At 40.1% G+C, this 16408-nt stretch overlaps 1 protein-coding gene across 1 annotated transcript in view; it reads right to left on the reverse strand.

Moving 5' to 3' along the window:
* The window catches only part of LOC104257216 (ras and Rab interactor 3), a 177072-nt gene that overhangs the window by 100534 nt on the left and 60130 nt on the right, over positions 1-16408 (reverse strand). Inside the window, exons 3-10 of the mRNA XM_059819509.1 lie at positions 15363-15439; positions 14102-14176; positions 11978-12062; positions 7612-7715; positions 6816-6890; positions 5794-5819; positions 5056-5109; positions 3841-3983 (exon numbers count right to left, since the gene is read on the reverse strand). Coding sequence (XP_059675492.1) covers positions 3841-3983; positions 5056-5109; positions 5794-5819; positions 6816-6890; positions 7612-7715; positions 11978-12062; positions 14102-14176; positions 15363-15439 — 639 coding nt within the window. The remainder of the gene's footprint in view (positions 1-3840; positions 3984-5055; positions 5110-5793; positions 5820-6815; positions 6891-7611; positions 7716-11977; positions 12063-14101; positions 14177-15362; positions 15440-16408) is intronic.

The raw sequence follows: 16408 nt of genomic DNA on the forward strand, positions 1-16408 counted from the left end.
AAATCTAAGAAAACATTCAACTCAAATGAAGAAATTAAAATGGACCTGTTCTAAACAGACAGAAATCTCTATTGTTATTTTTTTGCGTTGTTACAATGTTGAAATATTTTTGGTTTTCAGGAAGAAGACTGGATCCATGCATGCATGTAAATCACACCATGCAATAAAGGCTTTGCTGTCTCAAGCATCTTCTAACATATTTGAAGTTGAAGAAATATATCCTTCTGTTACCATTCAACAAGAAAAACCTAGCAAGCCTGTAAATCACCAGTAAACAGCTATATCTTTCACGCTTTAGCATTTGAGTGTCTTGCTTTGTTTCACTAAAATGAGTTTTCAGTGAGTACACTGGGGTCATCTGAAGTGTCATAAAGAGATTTTGCTTTCACAAAGAAACATGCCCTACTCAAAGAATACACGCTGCAGTCTTGTCTTGCAGCTTAATATCGCTAATGGAGAATAGAACTAGTAGTAATTTTGCATTTGGTAAACATAAAGGAGCAATTATCCTCTCCCCACCCCGACATCTAAAACAAATTAACCTTGCCGAGTACTGCAGCTGATAATGCAAATAAGGAGCACATCCATTCCAATGACTCTTACAGTTAGTGAGGGAATATATAGCCAGACAAGATTCCTAGGAACCAATCCTCACAGAATAGGCTACCTAGGAACCTGTCCTCACAGAAAAGGACTCAACCACAGTAGCTTAACATTTGCTTTAGTTAGGCAAAGAAAAAGAAATGTTTGACAGCAATCATGGTAAGGCAAAAGGCCAGATATCTTTTTAACAGTCTCATCAGATTAACTGCTCTCAAGTGAGTTTCTCCAGTGAAGTCTCCAAACTGCTTCTTCATCTTATGGTGACGTGAAAGACATGGAAGCACTGCAGTTACTCTGGAACTGTTTCTTAGAGCACTAAAGAGACAGTGACCAAACACACTCAGCTTTAATGAAACAGCATGATAAAAAACTCAGCACTGATGTAGAATACATCACTATAAATATATATATAACTAACTGCAGCTGTTTTGACTTACTGCAGCACATTGCTCTTATATTTTCATAACAGCTCTTCAGTCTCACTCCCTATGCCCATAAACATACATAACTTGGCCCCATGCGGTACAAACAGGCTCCACCTAAAAATCACAAAAGTTGTTTTCACAAATGTGAGACAGAGAAAAGCCTTTTTCACTTCTCGTTTGTGACAGTCCTTAGAAAAAGATCTTCTGGGAATGGCTTTTCCTTTTAACAGACTACCTAAACTACCTGCTCACCACGAAGGGTCATCACCAACAACCCTGTCAAAATCAACAAAAACTTCTTGCTGCCTTTAGTTGAATCCTGATCAGTCCCTCAGAAACCCACTTTTTTCAAGAGTTTCTGGGTTTAGGCAGGAATTGAACCATGCCACCTGGTGGAAATTCATGTCAACATAATAAAAGCCAAGGGCAGCGAGCCACACATTTGTACTTTTAAAATAGGAGCACTATTCACAAAGTACAAATATTTTGCCTTTACCTCTGTGTGTAGAACTTGCCCTTGAAATTTAATTTATCTTACAGCGAAAAAGCTCTCCTTTTTCTCTCTGAAACTTGAGTAATGGAAGCTTTTATATTGTACCATTGGAAGCTCTTGAAAGTAATAAAAATTACAAGCATAAAAGAGAGCTGTGCAGCATGCGAACCTCTCTTTTATCTACACCTTGAGCAACAGACTAACCGTCCTTGGTAGGAAGAAAGTTCCTCACCCAAAGCAACTGGTTTCTTTGGGGAAGTAATCAGACTTTCCTCATGTGGAAAATCAGATTAAGGTTAGACCTACACCTTGGTGAAGCCAAGGGAGGTTTTTCAGTGGATCCTGAAACTTGCTAGCCACTGGCTGGATGTAAGGCAGAGGCCAGCTCTCATTCTCTCCCTGCTACTAGCAGTGCTCCTGTTTCTGAAAGCTGCTGCTGGGAAAAGTGCAGCTCAGCTTGTGAAGCCAGCCAAGTTGTCAACTAACAACGAGTCACTGATAGGTCATGGCATATTTTGACTCAAGAGGAGGGAAATGCAACAGGTAGCCATGTGATGGTTTTCTAGGACAGCTTCTTGACACATAAAGCACCCATGTACAAAGCAGCTAGGCTAACACTGCCATCCTTCTCTCCCACTGCTCACTCCAAACCCTGTCACCTCCTTAATCTCTTCTTTGTGTCCTCTCTCATCCCAGGTAGGTTTGCCTGTGATAATATATACACTCTCACACTTTGAACAATGGTTCCTCTAACACAGCATGTATTTGTGTAATGCGTGCTGCAGAAGGCAAAGGGACTCTGACTGAAACTGCATTCTCAATGCGTCTCTGAAGGAAATTAGAGAAGAAACGGGCTGTGAACAATTGCTAGCGGAGACACCATTCTCATGAGTCCAAGTTTTTATTAGCTTTCTTGCTCCTTTTCCTAAAAGTTTTGCATGTTCTTTTCAAGCATTAGTCTTCACATTTCCTGAAAAGGAAATAGGTAGACAGGCAAGCACTCTGTGCTATCATCCCTTTACCACACAGTAGCTAGAGAGGAGAGCATGCAGGGAGCTGACATCAGAACCCAACAAATGCCTCAGAAGTAAAAACCACTAATATCTGTGTTCTTTCACTGGATCACCCCTTTTCTGTGTCCCCACTTGATTACGTAACAACTGTCTTAGAAGGTATCCTCTGAACCTTGTATGTACGTACCTCCACATCCAAGTGACAGACTTCACTGTATCATAGTCAATGTTCACAAAAATCCATTGTAAAATGAGATCAAAAGATTTCAAAGACATCTTCATTTAATTATGCTATGATGTCCTATGAGAACTAATTTTAAATCTCTATTAAACTATTGTCTAAACACAGTATCTAAGGCCAGAGTATCAATGTGCTGTCATTGCATAAACCTGTTGTAAGTGCCAGTACCTACCTTGAAGAGATCCCAGCCTAAACACTAAAAGCAGAAAAGAGTGGGATTCTCTGAGTCTGCTCTAAATTCCTGTTTGGCACTATTTGTTATTACATGAGGACCTTTCCAAATGCTACCTACACTGCTGCTGAGCTCAGTCTCCTAGAATGGGAGATGTTTGCAAAGAAGAAAGCAAGGAGACTTCACTCGTTAAGAGTAGCCCAAGAGCTCACTAAGTTAATATGGTTTGTGCTTTGAAGGTAGGAATGATTTTGCTCTACAGGAAAAGAGGGAATGGAAGAGAAGAGGGATAAGACAATGATAAAAACAAAAATATCAAAAATATCCACGCGTGTTTGCTTACCTTCAGTACCGGAAGTTGGGTACCATCTTCTTCCCCTTTATGACAAAGACACAGACAGCAAAGAACCTGCATTTCTCAATTTTACATATGTGCTTGACAATGTGTGCAGAGCTATTTAGGCATGTGAAAGCCAGTCTTCTGAGGATCACTGAACTCAACACGTAATCCCTCTTGCCCACTGATCTGCCCATGTCCTTTCCTTCAACACCCACGTCTCAGCTTCTAGTTCCAAACTAATTTTTGAAGTGAAAATTACCTTCTTCCTGGCAAAAAAAAAATATTTCTTTCACAGCGTTGTAGCTCATCACTGAACAGGAGATAAAAAGGGAGCAAAAGTGCCAATGTGCAAAGCAGCTTGTTTTCAGAATATCAAAAAAAAATTTTGATTGGGTTTTTTTCATCTGGCAGTCTGACTGCTGAATTGTCAAGATAAACCAATAAAAATTCCTGCTTATGATTGAATAGTAACACTGTTTTGATCCGCATTAAAGAAATAAAAAGGATATCCTGTGAACTACTCTTTTTCCAAGTCCTGTCTGCTCAGCCTTACCTTTCCATAGTAATGGAATAGATGGGTCATCACAACTAGAGGCATAACATTTATTACCATCTTCCAGCTCATTGTTGACTGTGTCACCATTTCCAACATTCTTGCTTTTAAGGGTGAAGAAATTTTGCATCCTCGCATTGTACCTGAAAGTGCAAAGGAAAGGTCTGAAAAGGTTGGATTGTTGCATTTTCTCATCAAACTTTTAAGCGTCCGAGAACAACTTATGCAGGCAAGCAGTAAAGCCTAGATGCATGCTCTCTGACAACTAATAGGAAGTTAAGAGAAAGGACTACCCAATCAAGTGGCAAGCTGATAGGAAAGCAAGGGCTGGACCTATCTCTCATGAGATACAGCAAACTGCAAAAAGACACTAAAGCAGATTTAGTGAACGCAAAAGACTGGAGCTGCAGATTTTGGAGCCAGGACATTCACTATACAACGGCTTCCTTCCTCCTGCATCAGCTTGCAAATCACCTCACTGTTTCTCTCAATATTGTGTTCCTCATGGCAGGTGCTTGAGCATTTCTGGGACTGCTGACCATACCCTTCTAAAGAAAGAATGCATCTATTTTAGTACTGGGGTGGGATCTAAGAACGCTGTCAATGAACTCTGCTAAGACCTGATGCAGGACAAAAGGGAGGCTGAAGTTCCAAAAAGAGTGATTTGTGAGCGGAGGGCACCAAGGGGTAAGTCTAAGCAACTTGCAGTAGAAGGGTGGACTCACAGACCCTTGCAGTAACAGTCAGACCTCTGACTCTCCTGTCAGAGGCAGTGACACTACAGAAGAAGGATGTCAGTATACAATCTGGTATAAGATGGTCTGAAGATCAATACATGCTTAGCAGTCTGTCTAATGTTCCTTGATCTTGTTCCCCAGAAGTTACAAAATATGTGTAATAGCTGACATATAATAGCTTACAATCCAGAGTACCCAGTGGACTTTTTCATATATCTTTGTATAAATGACATTTTCTCTCAACTTTTTCTGAAAGCTACTTTACCTCAGTGCACTATGAAAAGGATGCCTGAAAATATTTGCTGTTGACTGAGCACAAATCTAGAGGGAAAGTGATTAAGTATGAAAAAGCAAGGGATCTTACACAGAAACATGACTGGCTGTATTGTCCTCAGCAGGAAGGCCAAGGACAAAATCACACCAAAAGAATGATGGTTGATTAACACCTAAAGGGCATACAGAGGAGAAAAGCACTTACTTCATGATAAGTATGTAGAATGAATACATAATGATGAGTATAAGGCTTTCCCACCTTAAAGAGACAAAAAAAAAGTGTTAAAAGGCCATTCAAACAACTGTATGCTTTACAAGTTTTATGTAGGAGTGTGCATTAAACATCTAGCACAAGTCACATTTGTGCATTCACATCATTAGGATTAGACAGTGTCTCAGCAGAATGGGGGGAAGCAGACTCTCAGGTTCCAATAAACATGCAAATAAAATGTAATGCATATACTTCAGAAATGTGCAATGCAGACTGAAACCATAGCTACCCTCTGAGGATCATAATGCCAAGGCCTTTTGTCATTTCAGTGCTGAAGCACAGGCCAGGCACTCTGAGAGGACTCTTTTAGAAGATACTTATGATCTTCCACTAGGATACCACCTTGGGCTGTTCTTTGGGACACCTAATACCCCCATAAATGTTAACAGCCAGAATCTGAGCAGCAGAACTTTGGTTACTCTCTCTGTACATGTGAGTCTTCAGGCCTTACATATAGCCTATGTACTTCGCTAATGTTTCCAAGTTCTTTCTTTTAGTTTTCCTTGATCATCATAAAAAATATAACCAAAGAAAATACATAGGATTTCCTAGGTGTCAAATCCAGCTCATACTCCCAGCGTACATGAATGAAAGCTAATTATACTGCAACTCTATTTACTGGTCAGTCTCATGGCAAATACGGGACTGTAGGGAATAATTTACACAACTTACCATTCTATTTTCTCATCATATATGAACTAGAAGAAGGAAAAAAAAAAAAGGAAACACATAAATTGACCGTTGCTCTGATCTATCTTGAAAACCAGTCAAATTTATTTAATAAATATCAGTCATACCTAGACAGAAGCTACTTGAGTTTTGAACCCTTTCTAAGCAGAACTTTCACTGTATGGATTGTGCCCCTCACAAAGCACAAACCTTGTGAACAAGGCTTGGACATCTCTCAGTGATTGTTATAAATACTATTTAGTAAAACAGTGTGAGCATGTGAAAGACAGACAGATATGGACACATGCACCTACATGCTGTGCTGTGTAAATGACAGCTAAGTCATGTATTCTCAAGAGACCTAGCTCTGTGTCCTTTTAACAGCTAGACTAGTTTTAGGAGAAAAGGCAGCCATTTTACTTCTGCTCTTAGGCCAAGTGGTTATACACATTTTACTTCACCCTACATAACTCCTGGAACTGAATGGGTAGCTAGTGATTCATATTTATTACAAAACAAGCTAAATGGATTCTTCCGCTCCTTGCCACTGGACACAGGAAATGTGTATATTCAGGAACAACTACACTGCTGTAGATGAACAAAGTGGTATCTCACCTGTGTTCTATTTAGAAAAATTTGCCCAGGATCTGTGAAATAAAATTACTGTGCAGAAGCAAGAAACAGCCACCTTCCCTATTTAAAATAGAGGTGCAGCTCAAAATTTTTCACCTCCACAACAAGCAAGTCAGAAGAGAGTACTAATTGCACTGTGTAACAGTAGCCTGCTAGCCTACAGAACTTTACAGACTGTAAGTACAAAATGAATGGAGATCGATGGACATGATGGACACATAATCTGTAGGGCTGTATGAAGTTTTCCTATTTGGACCATATAGTGGAGCTTCCAGATGTCACTAGAACTAGCTAGGAAAATAGTTGTTTACCAGTGTATATCAATGGTTAGCAGGCTGGTCCTCCAAAAATTCAAGCAATGAAACACGTTAATTGGTAAGAGAACTACTTACAACAATAAGCACTATCACAGATATCGTGTAGTATACAGAGTCCCGGTACACAGCCCACTGGGTGAGACAAACCACCTGAAAAACATCACACCTTCAGCCAACAAAAATAAGCAGTTTTAAAGACAAAACAAAGGCCTCTATCTTGCAATGACTTAGGTGTGTGAGCAGAATTATTATTAGCAATGACTCTGGAACCAAACGCAATTTTATGCTAACAGGAAGATATATCAGTCTGTTAGACAATGGATCAATAACAACCACGAGTAATAAAAATAATATTGAAAATTCCATTAATAAAATAAATTTCTTACTAATGGTATTTTAATTGGTCATAATTTCAATTGTAAAGTACAATTCACTGTACTGCAGCAACTCAATGGTTCCCACTTTGTTATATTTGTGGATATATTGGACTTCACACCTGAAAAAACATGATACACAGTCTAACCATCTACTGAGAAGACAGAGCAAATCTCATGCTTGTATCCTAGATTCTTTGATCACCGTCAGCACCAGGAAGGATTAGCAGATGCCACTGATCAGTTGACTGTGAACACAGTACTGTATGAAGAGGAAGCAGTTTCCTCTGTGTGCTACATGTTCAGAGTGCTGAAACTACAGCTGAACTTTTTGGAAACATTTGCTATTTGTAAAGCATTTGTAAAGTCTTTCCAACACTTGACATTTTTCACAATGCCAGCACATTTTTGATTTTGACTAATACTCCTTTTTTTTTAATATTTGCTCATGAAACCCCTAGAATGTGTAACTCCATAAAGATAAGTATCTTACTAACCTGTCCTGCAAATATTCCACAGACACCGACAATGCAGAGGATGTTGAAAACTGCTGAACCAACAATGGTCCCTACTCCTACATCTCCGTGAGTGATAAACACACCTGCAGAGGGAGCAAAACATGCATTATTACCCTTGTCATTTCATTTTAGGTCACAGGCAATTATTTAGAACATGTACTACCTGAGAACAAGAGACTGCTTGAAAATTTAACCAAAACATGTTTCATAATAAATACTTACTTCTCTGTGGAATATTTTGTACTTTTAGTCTAGCTAGCAGTTTCCCATTTTTGACTTTACATCTCTGCATATATATTCTTATTAAAAGTAAATTATTTCTTAGCTAGTTAGTTCAACAATAAGTCCCGTATTTCACAGCTTGGTTGTTAGCGATGCAGTAATCCATTCAAATGAGTATAAAATATCTCCAGTCACATCAGGAGCATGGAATTTATTTCAAACAATATAGTAAAGCACAGAAACCTTTCTGCCAGGTATTTAATATTTAGTGTGTTCTTCCTTGCAATATCTCATGGGAGTAAGAGATTCTTCCCTCAAAAAACTGGTAGCCACTTTGGGTGCAGTAATGTGTGCCTTCTGACTTGAACAGACAACCAGGATTCAGACTTAACCTGTCCTAGTACCGACTTTCAGATTTGCCTTAGTACTGAACCCGCCTATGCCTCAGATATCTGTCTGTAACATAATTGTATCAGAATGACAGAAATTAATGGCTGGAGTGGACCTCCAGGGATTATCTAATGCAATCTTCAGCACTGAGACAGAACCAAAGATAACGTGAATGCACTACAGAGCTCTATCTACTTGTACTTTAATTTTTTTGCTAAAGAGAGCCTTAAAGGCTTACACTCGCTGCTTTTTAAATAAGTTGGACATGAGGTTATAGGGCATTCCTTTAGACTGTATTTCCCTAAAGTTTGTAAAAATATCAGTTGGGATAGTAACAGAAAGTCTGGTAAGGCTTGACTAAAGACAGATTTATCAAATATAAGCCACCGTGCTGCTAGAAAGCTATGACCTAGTTGCCATTACTGAAACTTGGTGGGACAAATCCCATGACTGGAGTGCAGCTGTCGATGGCTACAGGCTGTTCAGAAGGGACAGGTGAGTAAAGAGGGGTGGAGAGGTTGCCCTCTACATCAAGAAATGGACAAACTGTGAAGAGCTGTCTCTGAAGAATACTCCTGAGCAGGTTGAAAGCTTATGGGTAAGAATTAGAGTCTGAGGCAACAAAGGGAAACTTGTGGTTAGTGTCTACTACAGACCGCCCAATCACGGGGAGCCTATTGATGAAGCCTTCTTACTCCAGCTACAGGAGGCATTGCGCTCACAGGCTCTCGTCCTGCTGGGGGACTTCAACTACCCAACATCTGCTGTAAAAATAGCATGGTGAGCTGTAGGCAATCCAGGAGACTCCTGGAGTGCACTGAGGATAACTTCTTAAGCCAGGTAATAGACAGCCCTACCAGAGGGAATGCAATACTGGACCTGTTGGTCACCAACACAAGTAAGCTAATCGGTGACATCAAGACTGAAGGCAGCTTGGGCTGCAGTGATCATGACCTGGTAGAGCTGGCAGTCCTGAGGGATATGGGTCAGGTGAAGAGTAAAGTCAGGACCCTGAATTTTAGGAAAGCAAAATTCCATCTGTTCAAGTAGTTAGTCAGTAAGACCTCCTGGAAAACTGTCCTCAGGGACAAGGGAGCAAAACGGAGCTGGCAGATCTTTAAGGATGCTTTCCATAAAGCACAAAAGCTCTTGATCCCCGGGTGTAAGAAATCAGGAAAGGAAGGCAAGAGACCGGCATGGATGAGTCGAGACCTGTTGGTCAAACTAAAGGGCAAGAAGGAAACGCACAGGCAGTGGAAGCAGGGACAGGTATCCTGGGAATAGTACAGGGATGCTGCCCAGTTGTGTAGGGATGGGGTCAGGAAGGCCAAGGCAAGGCTGGAGCTGAACTCAGCAAGGGAGCGCAAAGAGTAGTAAGAAGGGCTGCTACAGGTATGTCAGCCAGAAAAGGAAGGTCAAAGAAAGTGTACCCCCCTGATGAGCAAGACTGGCAAACTGATAACAAACTGGTAACAATGGATGAGGAGAAGGCTGAGGTACTAAATAAGTTTTTTGCCTCTGTCTCCATTGGCAACCTCTCTTCCCACACCTCTTGAGTGGATGGACCTCAAGGCAGGGACTGGGGGAGCAAAGTCCTTCCCACTGTAAGAGAAGATCAGATTTGTGACCACCTGAGGAACCTGAACATATATAACTCTATGGGACCTGACGAGATGCATCCCAGAGTCCTGAGGGAACTGGCTGATGTAGTTGCCAAGCCACTCTCCATGATATCTGAAAAGTCATGGCAGTCAGGTGAAGTCCCTGGTGACTGGAAAATGTAAAACATTGCACCCATTTTTAAAAAGGGTAGAAAGGAGGACCCTGGGAACTACCAACCTGTCAGTCTCACCTCCGTGCCTAGGAAGATCATGGAACAGATCCTCCTAGAAGCTATGCTAAGGCACATGGAGGACAGGGAGGTGATTCAACACTGCCAGCATGGCTTCACCAATAGCAAGTCTTGCCTGACCAACCTAGTGGCCTTCTATGATGGAATGACCACATCAGTGGACAAAGGAAGAGCGACAGATGTCATCTATCTGGACTTATGCAAGGCTTTTGACACAGTCTCCCACAACACCCTTCTCTCTACATTGGAGAGATATGGATTTGATGTGTGGCCTGTTCGGTGGATGAGGAATTGGTTGGATGGACGCATCCAGAGGGTAGAGGTCAACGGCTCAATGTCCAGAAGGAGAACGAGTGGTGTCCCTCAGGGGTCCATACTGGGACAAGTACTGTTTAATTTCTTCATCGTAGACAGTGGGGTTAACTGCACCCTCAGCAAGTTTGCAGGCAACACCAAGCTGAGTGGTGAAGTTGACACACCTGAGGGATGAGATGCCATTCAGAGGGACCTGGACAAATTCGAGAAGTGGGCCCATGTGAATCTCATGAGGTTCAACAAGGCCAAGTGCAAGGTCCTGCACCTAGGTCGGGGCAATCCCCAGTATCAATACAGGCTGGGGGATTGAAAGCAGCCCTGCCAAGAAGGACTTGGCGGTACTGGTGGATGAGAAGCTGGACGTGAGCTGGCAATGTGTGCTCACAGCCCAGAAGGCCAACCATATCTTGGGCTGCATCAAAAGAAGTGTGACCAGCAGGTTGAGGGAGGTGATTCTCCCCCTCTACTCTGCCCTGCTGAGACCCTACCTGGAGTACTGCGTCCAGTTCTGGAGTCCTCAGCACAGGAAAGACATGGACCTGTTGGAGCAGGTCCAGAGGAGGGCCACAAAAATGATCAGAGGGTTGGAACACCTCTCCTGTGAGGAAAGGCTGAGGGAGTTGGGGTTGTTCAGCCTGGAGAAAAGAAGGCTCCAGGGAGAACTTATTGCGGCCTTTCAATACCTAATGGGGACTTAAGAAAGATGTGGACAAACTTTTTAGTAGGGCCTGTAGCGATAGGACAAGGGTGATGGTTTTAAACTAAAAGAGGGTAGATTTAGACTAGATATAAGGAAGAAATTTTTTACGATGAGGGTGGTGGAACACTGGAACAGGTTGTCCAGAGAGGTGGTAGATGCCCCATCCCTGGAAACATTCAAGGTCAGGTTGGACAGGGCTCTGAGAAACCTGATCTAGTTGATGATGTCCCTGCTCATTGCAGGGGGGTTGGACTAGATGACCTTTAAAGGTCCCTTCCAACTCAAACTATTCTATGATTCTATGAAATTTGCTGCTTTCCCTCTTCTCTATCAGCGTAATCCTGCAAGCTTCATTCTTTTAATAGGTACTGCTTTTGTCGTTTAGACCTTCTCTCTATACCAATAATCTTTAATATTTCAGAGATTACTTCAGATAATTCTGTAAGTAATGTACACCATGTCCTTCTGCCTTTAACAGATCTGACTTATCTATACATTAATTTGTTCTTTTCCCATGTTCCCTGTTCTCCTACTTCCTTGCTAAAATTAATTCACTTTATTTGTGAAGGAAGAAGCCAAAAAGGCATCAAATATTTCAAATTCTCTCTCAGGGGACTACAATAAATCTCTTCTTTTACTCCCTATGTTCAGAATCAGCCATTCCTCTCTGTGTTTTGAGAGGAGATTCACAGTTTCATGAGGTATTTTGAGTAGTTAATTATACCATGAACCACAGACTAGCTGACAGCTGCAATTGCTGATTATAAATTGACAGAAGAACGGTAGCACTTTTGGATACCTCTGCTTGATCTGCTGCCGATTTTTTCACAGCAGATCTCATAAAAGCTAGTGTGTGGGCTCCATACCTATAACAGATGCAAACAGTTCTGGAGTGGAGCTCCCTGCTGCCATGAATGTGGCTCCAGCAACATCTTCACTCAAATGTAGTTTCTGGAAGAAAAGCATTAGTAGTTTCAGCACTGCTACTGTATTTACATTGCACAGTTCTACAGTTGCAAAGATAGAAGCTCTTAACTTTCTGGCCACAGTGCTGTTAAAGGATGAACAGTCACTATGACACAAAATTAGATACTGCCTTTTGAGAAGGCAAATATACTTTGGGCAAGTAAAATGTTTACACCCTAACTCAGTGAAGTGTCAGATAAAATTACGTACTTATATATCACTGAATAGCCAATTGTGACTTACATGTAGCTGATTAGAGAAAAGCATCTCTGCAGATTCAAAAAGATTGTAAATATCTCAAATTGTTTTCATTAATTTACTTTTGGAACTCTAAACAAAATCATTCAAGAATCAAGGTCAACTCTTGGGCGTTCTAAAATTTGAAAATAAAAATCTGTAAGAGAAAAATATAACCTCTGTGAATAAATCTTACAAACAGCAGGCCTGATTCTGGCTTCACTTTACAACTGTGTTAATCAAAAGTGAGTCCGCTGACACAGACAAAATTAGTCCAATTAGACACAGAGAGGCCTGTGTACTGTAGACAGATCTATTTTTATGACAGTGTCTCTTAAGCTCTAATAGGATATAGATAACTTAAGAGTTCTCAGACCAGCAGAAACATGTGTAGCTCCGCAAGTGTGCTGCATCAATTTAATACTGTCTGAAGATCTTTCTCTTGAACTGTAAAGAAGGTTTTATGGTGTAGCTTTTTCCTTTTTGAGAGTCTCTAGACTAATCTTTAGTACCTTATTTTTCTTCCAAGGATAGAAAAGTGATTACTGACAAAAGGACCAGTACAGAAATCCTGCATTCTTCAGGCAGTATGCAACATTTTGAGCTCATGAAAATGGCATCCTACAGAACTTGGCAAAACATAAACACAAGCCCTTACTGTACCATTTGGTCTATTACCAGTCATACTGTTGCAGGAGCTCAAATGTAAGTGTGCTATCTGAATTCTTCTTAGCTGTTTTAATGTTCAGCAGAACATGAGACAAGAAGCAAAGATTTTATGAAGGATCAGTGACAACTTAATTGGTACAACCCAACTGGTACAACTTAAATATGGTGTATAAGGTGCATGCTGAAGACCGAACATCTGAAAAGGGAAAGAAAAGATCCCTATAGAGTATTTTACTATTACTGGCCGCCTCCCTTATTCTTCTGTCTGTTCTATTAAGTAACACTAACAGGAATTTAGTTCATATATCCATAGAAAAATACACTCTTTAACTAGCTACAGGAGTTTTTCAGAAAATGGTCACACACATTTTTGTTAAAAAGCAAAGGAGATGAGATTATAATTTTTTCCTCAAAAAGGAATTAAAATCTGGTTTTGTATTTTGTATTCATTTTGTAGTAGTTCACCAAAGCCTTACCTAATACCTTTACATGCCAAGTATAAGTTCTACCCTGTCTCAATCATGTCACTTAATTAGAATCCTACATGTAATTTTGCAAAGTCTTCTCAAGAATTATGTAAAGGAATTACATTTATTTACTAATTTTTTGCATATAAAATATGTATTCCCATTCCATATCAAAACAAGGTACGTACTTTTCTCATGCATTCTCCTTTTTCTCACTTTTCTCTACTTTATGCTAGGACTGCATACACTTGCTTTCTCTTTGCTGATACAGTGGTAGATGTGCAATAAAATCTGCATAGCCAACACATTAATTTGTCTATGTATGATTTCTTTTCACAAGTGACTTTTAAAACTAGGAGTACAATAATAAACCCAACTCATCCATATGTCATATCCATCCTAGCTACACGCTTCAGATATTTAAGAGTGGGTTTTGCCATCTGATCTCATTAAATCCTTCATTTTTTCTTCTTGAGTGTGGCCAAGGGGACCAATGTGCCCAGATCACAGGTTCATTTTTTGATGGAAAGCTTGAAAAGACCAAAACACTAACAGGAATGAACTCCAAACAACGATGGCACAAAATGTTTGAGATATATATAATATTCTTTATATAAATTGCGAGAAGAGGAATAAAGTTCTTTAACATACCTCACAAATTTTCTCTAAGGATGGAACAAAGAAGTCATCACATACTATAGCCAAAGCATAGAACATATAAAGAGCCTGTAAAGAAAATAAATTCAGGAAATACTTCAGATTTTTCCTGCACATGAAAAGAGGAAAGAAGGCAATGCTTTATTTATTCAGACTAGCAGAAATATATAGCTTCATTTTTTATTCCATTCCAAATAAAAATCCCTCTGCTGATCAATTTATGGCATAAAACCAGATTCTTGGATTTAAGATTAAGTTTAGAACAAGAATCTTTGCCAGACCCTAGAATATGAAAGGTACCACAGTTTGACAGAATAGGGTGCCACAACAGACTTCATATAAAGAAAAGTAACGGGTAAGGCTCACAAAGTTATGTAGTCATCATCTATATTTTCAATTAATTATTGGAGCAAGTAATTAAAAAGAAAGTAACACCATATTGACTAACAATACTCAAGAAATAATCACACCTGGAAATAAGCGGACCCTGACCATAGTTCACTGCACCACACCTCCCAGGAATGATCCTGGTTCCCTGCATACATGTGATTCTCCCACTGTCTTATGTGGCTTTATGTGCTGTGCTCATGCAGTGGGCCTACTCCTGCTGTTGTCCATCAAACACAACTCCTTTTTACTTTACTTTCCCTGAGCTGGGAATGGAAAAACTGGAATCCACAGGCCTTACTTGTTTTGTTTTTTCTACAATAAAATATAAAATGTCACATGACATTTTCTATATTTCTTCAGGGTTGGTTTTTTTTAATTACAATTGCATCTTTTGCATAGAGGCACAATAGGAAAGAAAGAGAATCAAGAATCTTCCACATCATGCTTGATGTCATCAACAAAGGAATCCCAAACCCTGCTTATAGAAGATGAAATACAAATACAAGTCTGTGATCCATTCGGCCTGGATTTTATCTCCAAAGGATGAATGCATAGGCACTGCAAATTCAGACTTGCATCATTTTCTTAAATAAATCATAGAATCATTTAGGCTGGAAAAGACCCTTAAGATCATTGAGTCAAACCATTAGCGTAACACTACCAAGTCCAGCACTAAACCGTGTCCCTAAGATGTTACCTTTTGAGCATTTGTACCCATATAGACATATTAGAAATACTGAAATCGAAGTATTGGAAACATGTTGATATATACAGAGCTCTATTTAGTAAGGCCACTATGATGATTAACATCTTACAAGACAAATAAAAGGAAAACAAAAATGAAGCACAGTAGAGGAAAACTTACAGCAACGATATGAAGCAGAACTCCTCCTTGCTGCCGTTCTTTATTTGTAAATATATCTTCAGGAAATTCAGTAATGGCTGAAAGAGAAATACACATTTTTTAAAAAAAAATTACAGCATCTATAAAGGGAAGACTGAAAAATAAGGATGCATCTGTAGAAATATATGACCAAACATGAGTGTATCTTCCAATTTATTACATTGTAGCTTGCCACCTCAGAATCTCTTTTCTGCTCTGTAGAAAAAAACCAAGAACTGATACTTAGGTGTTATTAATTATCATCATTCCAGTGACTTAAACCAGCCTCCACTGTACTAAGAGTTTCACATTCTTAATGCCTTATTTTTACTATCATCTCCTCTATGTCTCCTCTAAATATACTTCCAAAGTGATAGGCACAGGCACAAAAATTCATCCTGAAATAATATTCCTGGCTTTAAGAGTCCCTTGCCTGAAAAATTATGCAATGGTTGTAACCTTCCATCAGGTTCTTAACTACAAACTTTCATAGGGCTCCACAGTCTTGCAGATCTTTTCACAAACATTAAAGTGATTCCAAGTCCTTTCTCCAGAAAGTCTACTATCTAAATCTGGCGAAGGAAGGAATGAAACAGAAACAGTAGGGGGACGCAAGTCGCTGGAGCAAGTAGTTAAAGCACAAGTCTTATGAGGAGCGGCTGAGGGAGCTGGGGTTGTTCAGTCTGGAGAAGAGGAGGCTGGGGGGAGACCTTATCGCTCTCTACAACTACCTGAAAGGAGGTTGCAGAGAGGTGGGTGCTGGTCTCTTCTCCCAAGTGACAAGTGATAGGACGAGAGGAAATGGCCTCAAGTTGCATCAGGGGAGGTTTAGATTGGATATTAGGAAAAACATCTTCACTGAAAGGGTTGTCAGACATTGGAACAGGCTGCCCAGGGAGGTGGTTGAGTCACCATCCCTGGAGATATTTAAAAGACGTGTGGATGAGGCGCTTAGGGACATGGTTTAGTGGTGGACTTAGCAGTGTTAGGCTAATGGTTGGACTTGATGATCTTAAAGGTCTTTTCCA

Source organism: Gavia stellata, chromosome 7, assembly GCF_030936135.1.
Source record: "Gavia stellata isolate bGavSte3 chromosome 7, bGavSte3.hap2, whole genome shotgun sequence".
Classification (NCBI taxonomy): domain Eukaryota; kingdom Metazoa; phylum Chordata; class Aves; order Gaviiformes; family Gaviidae; genus Gavia; species Gavia stellata.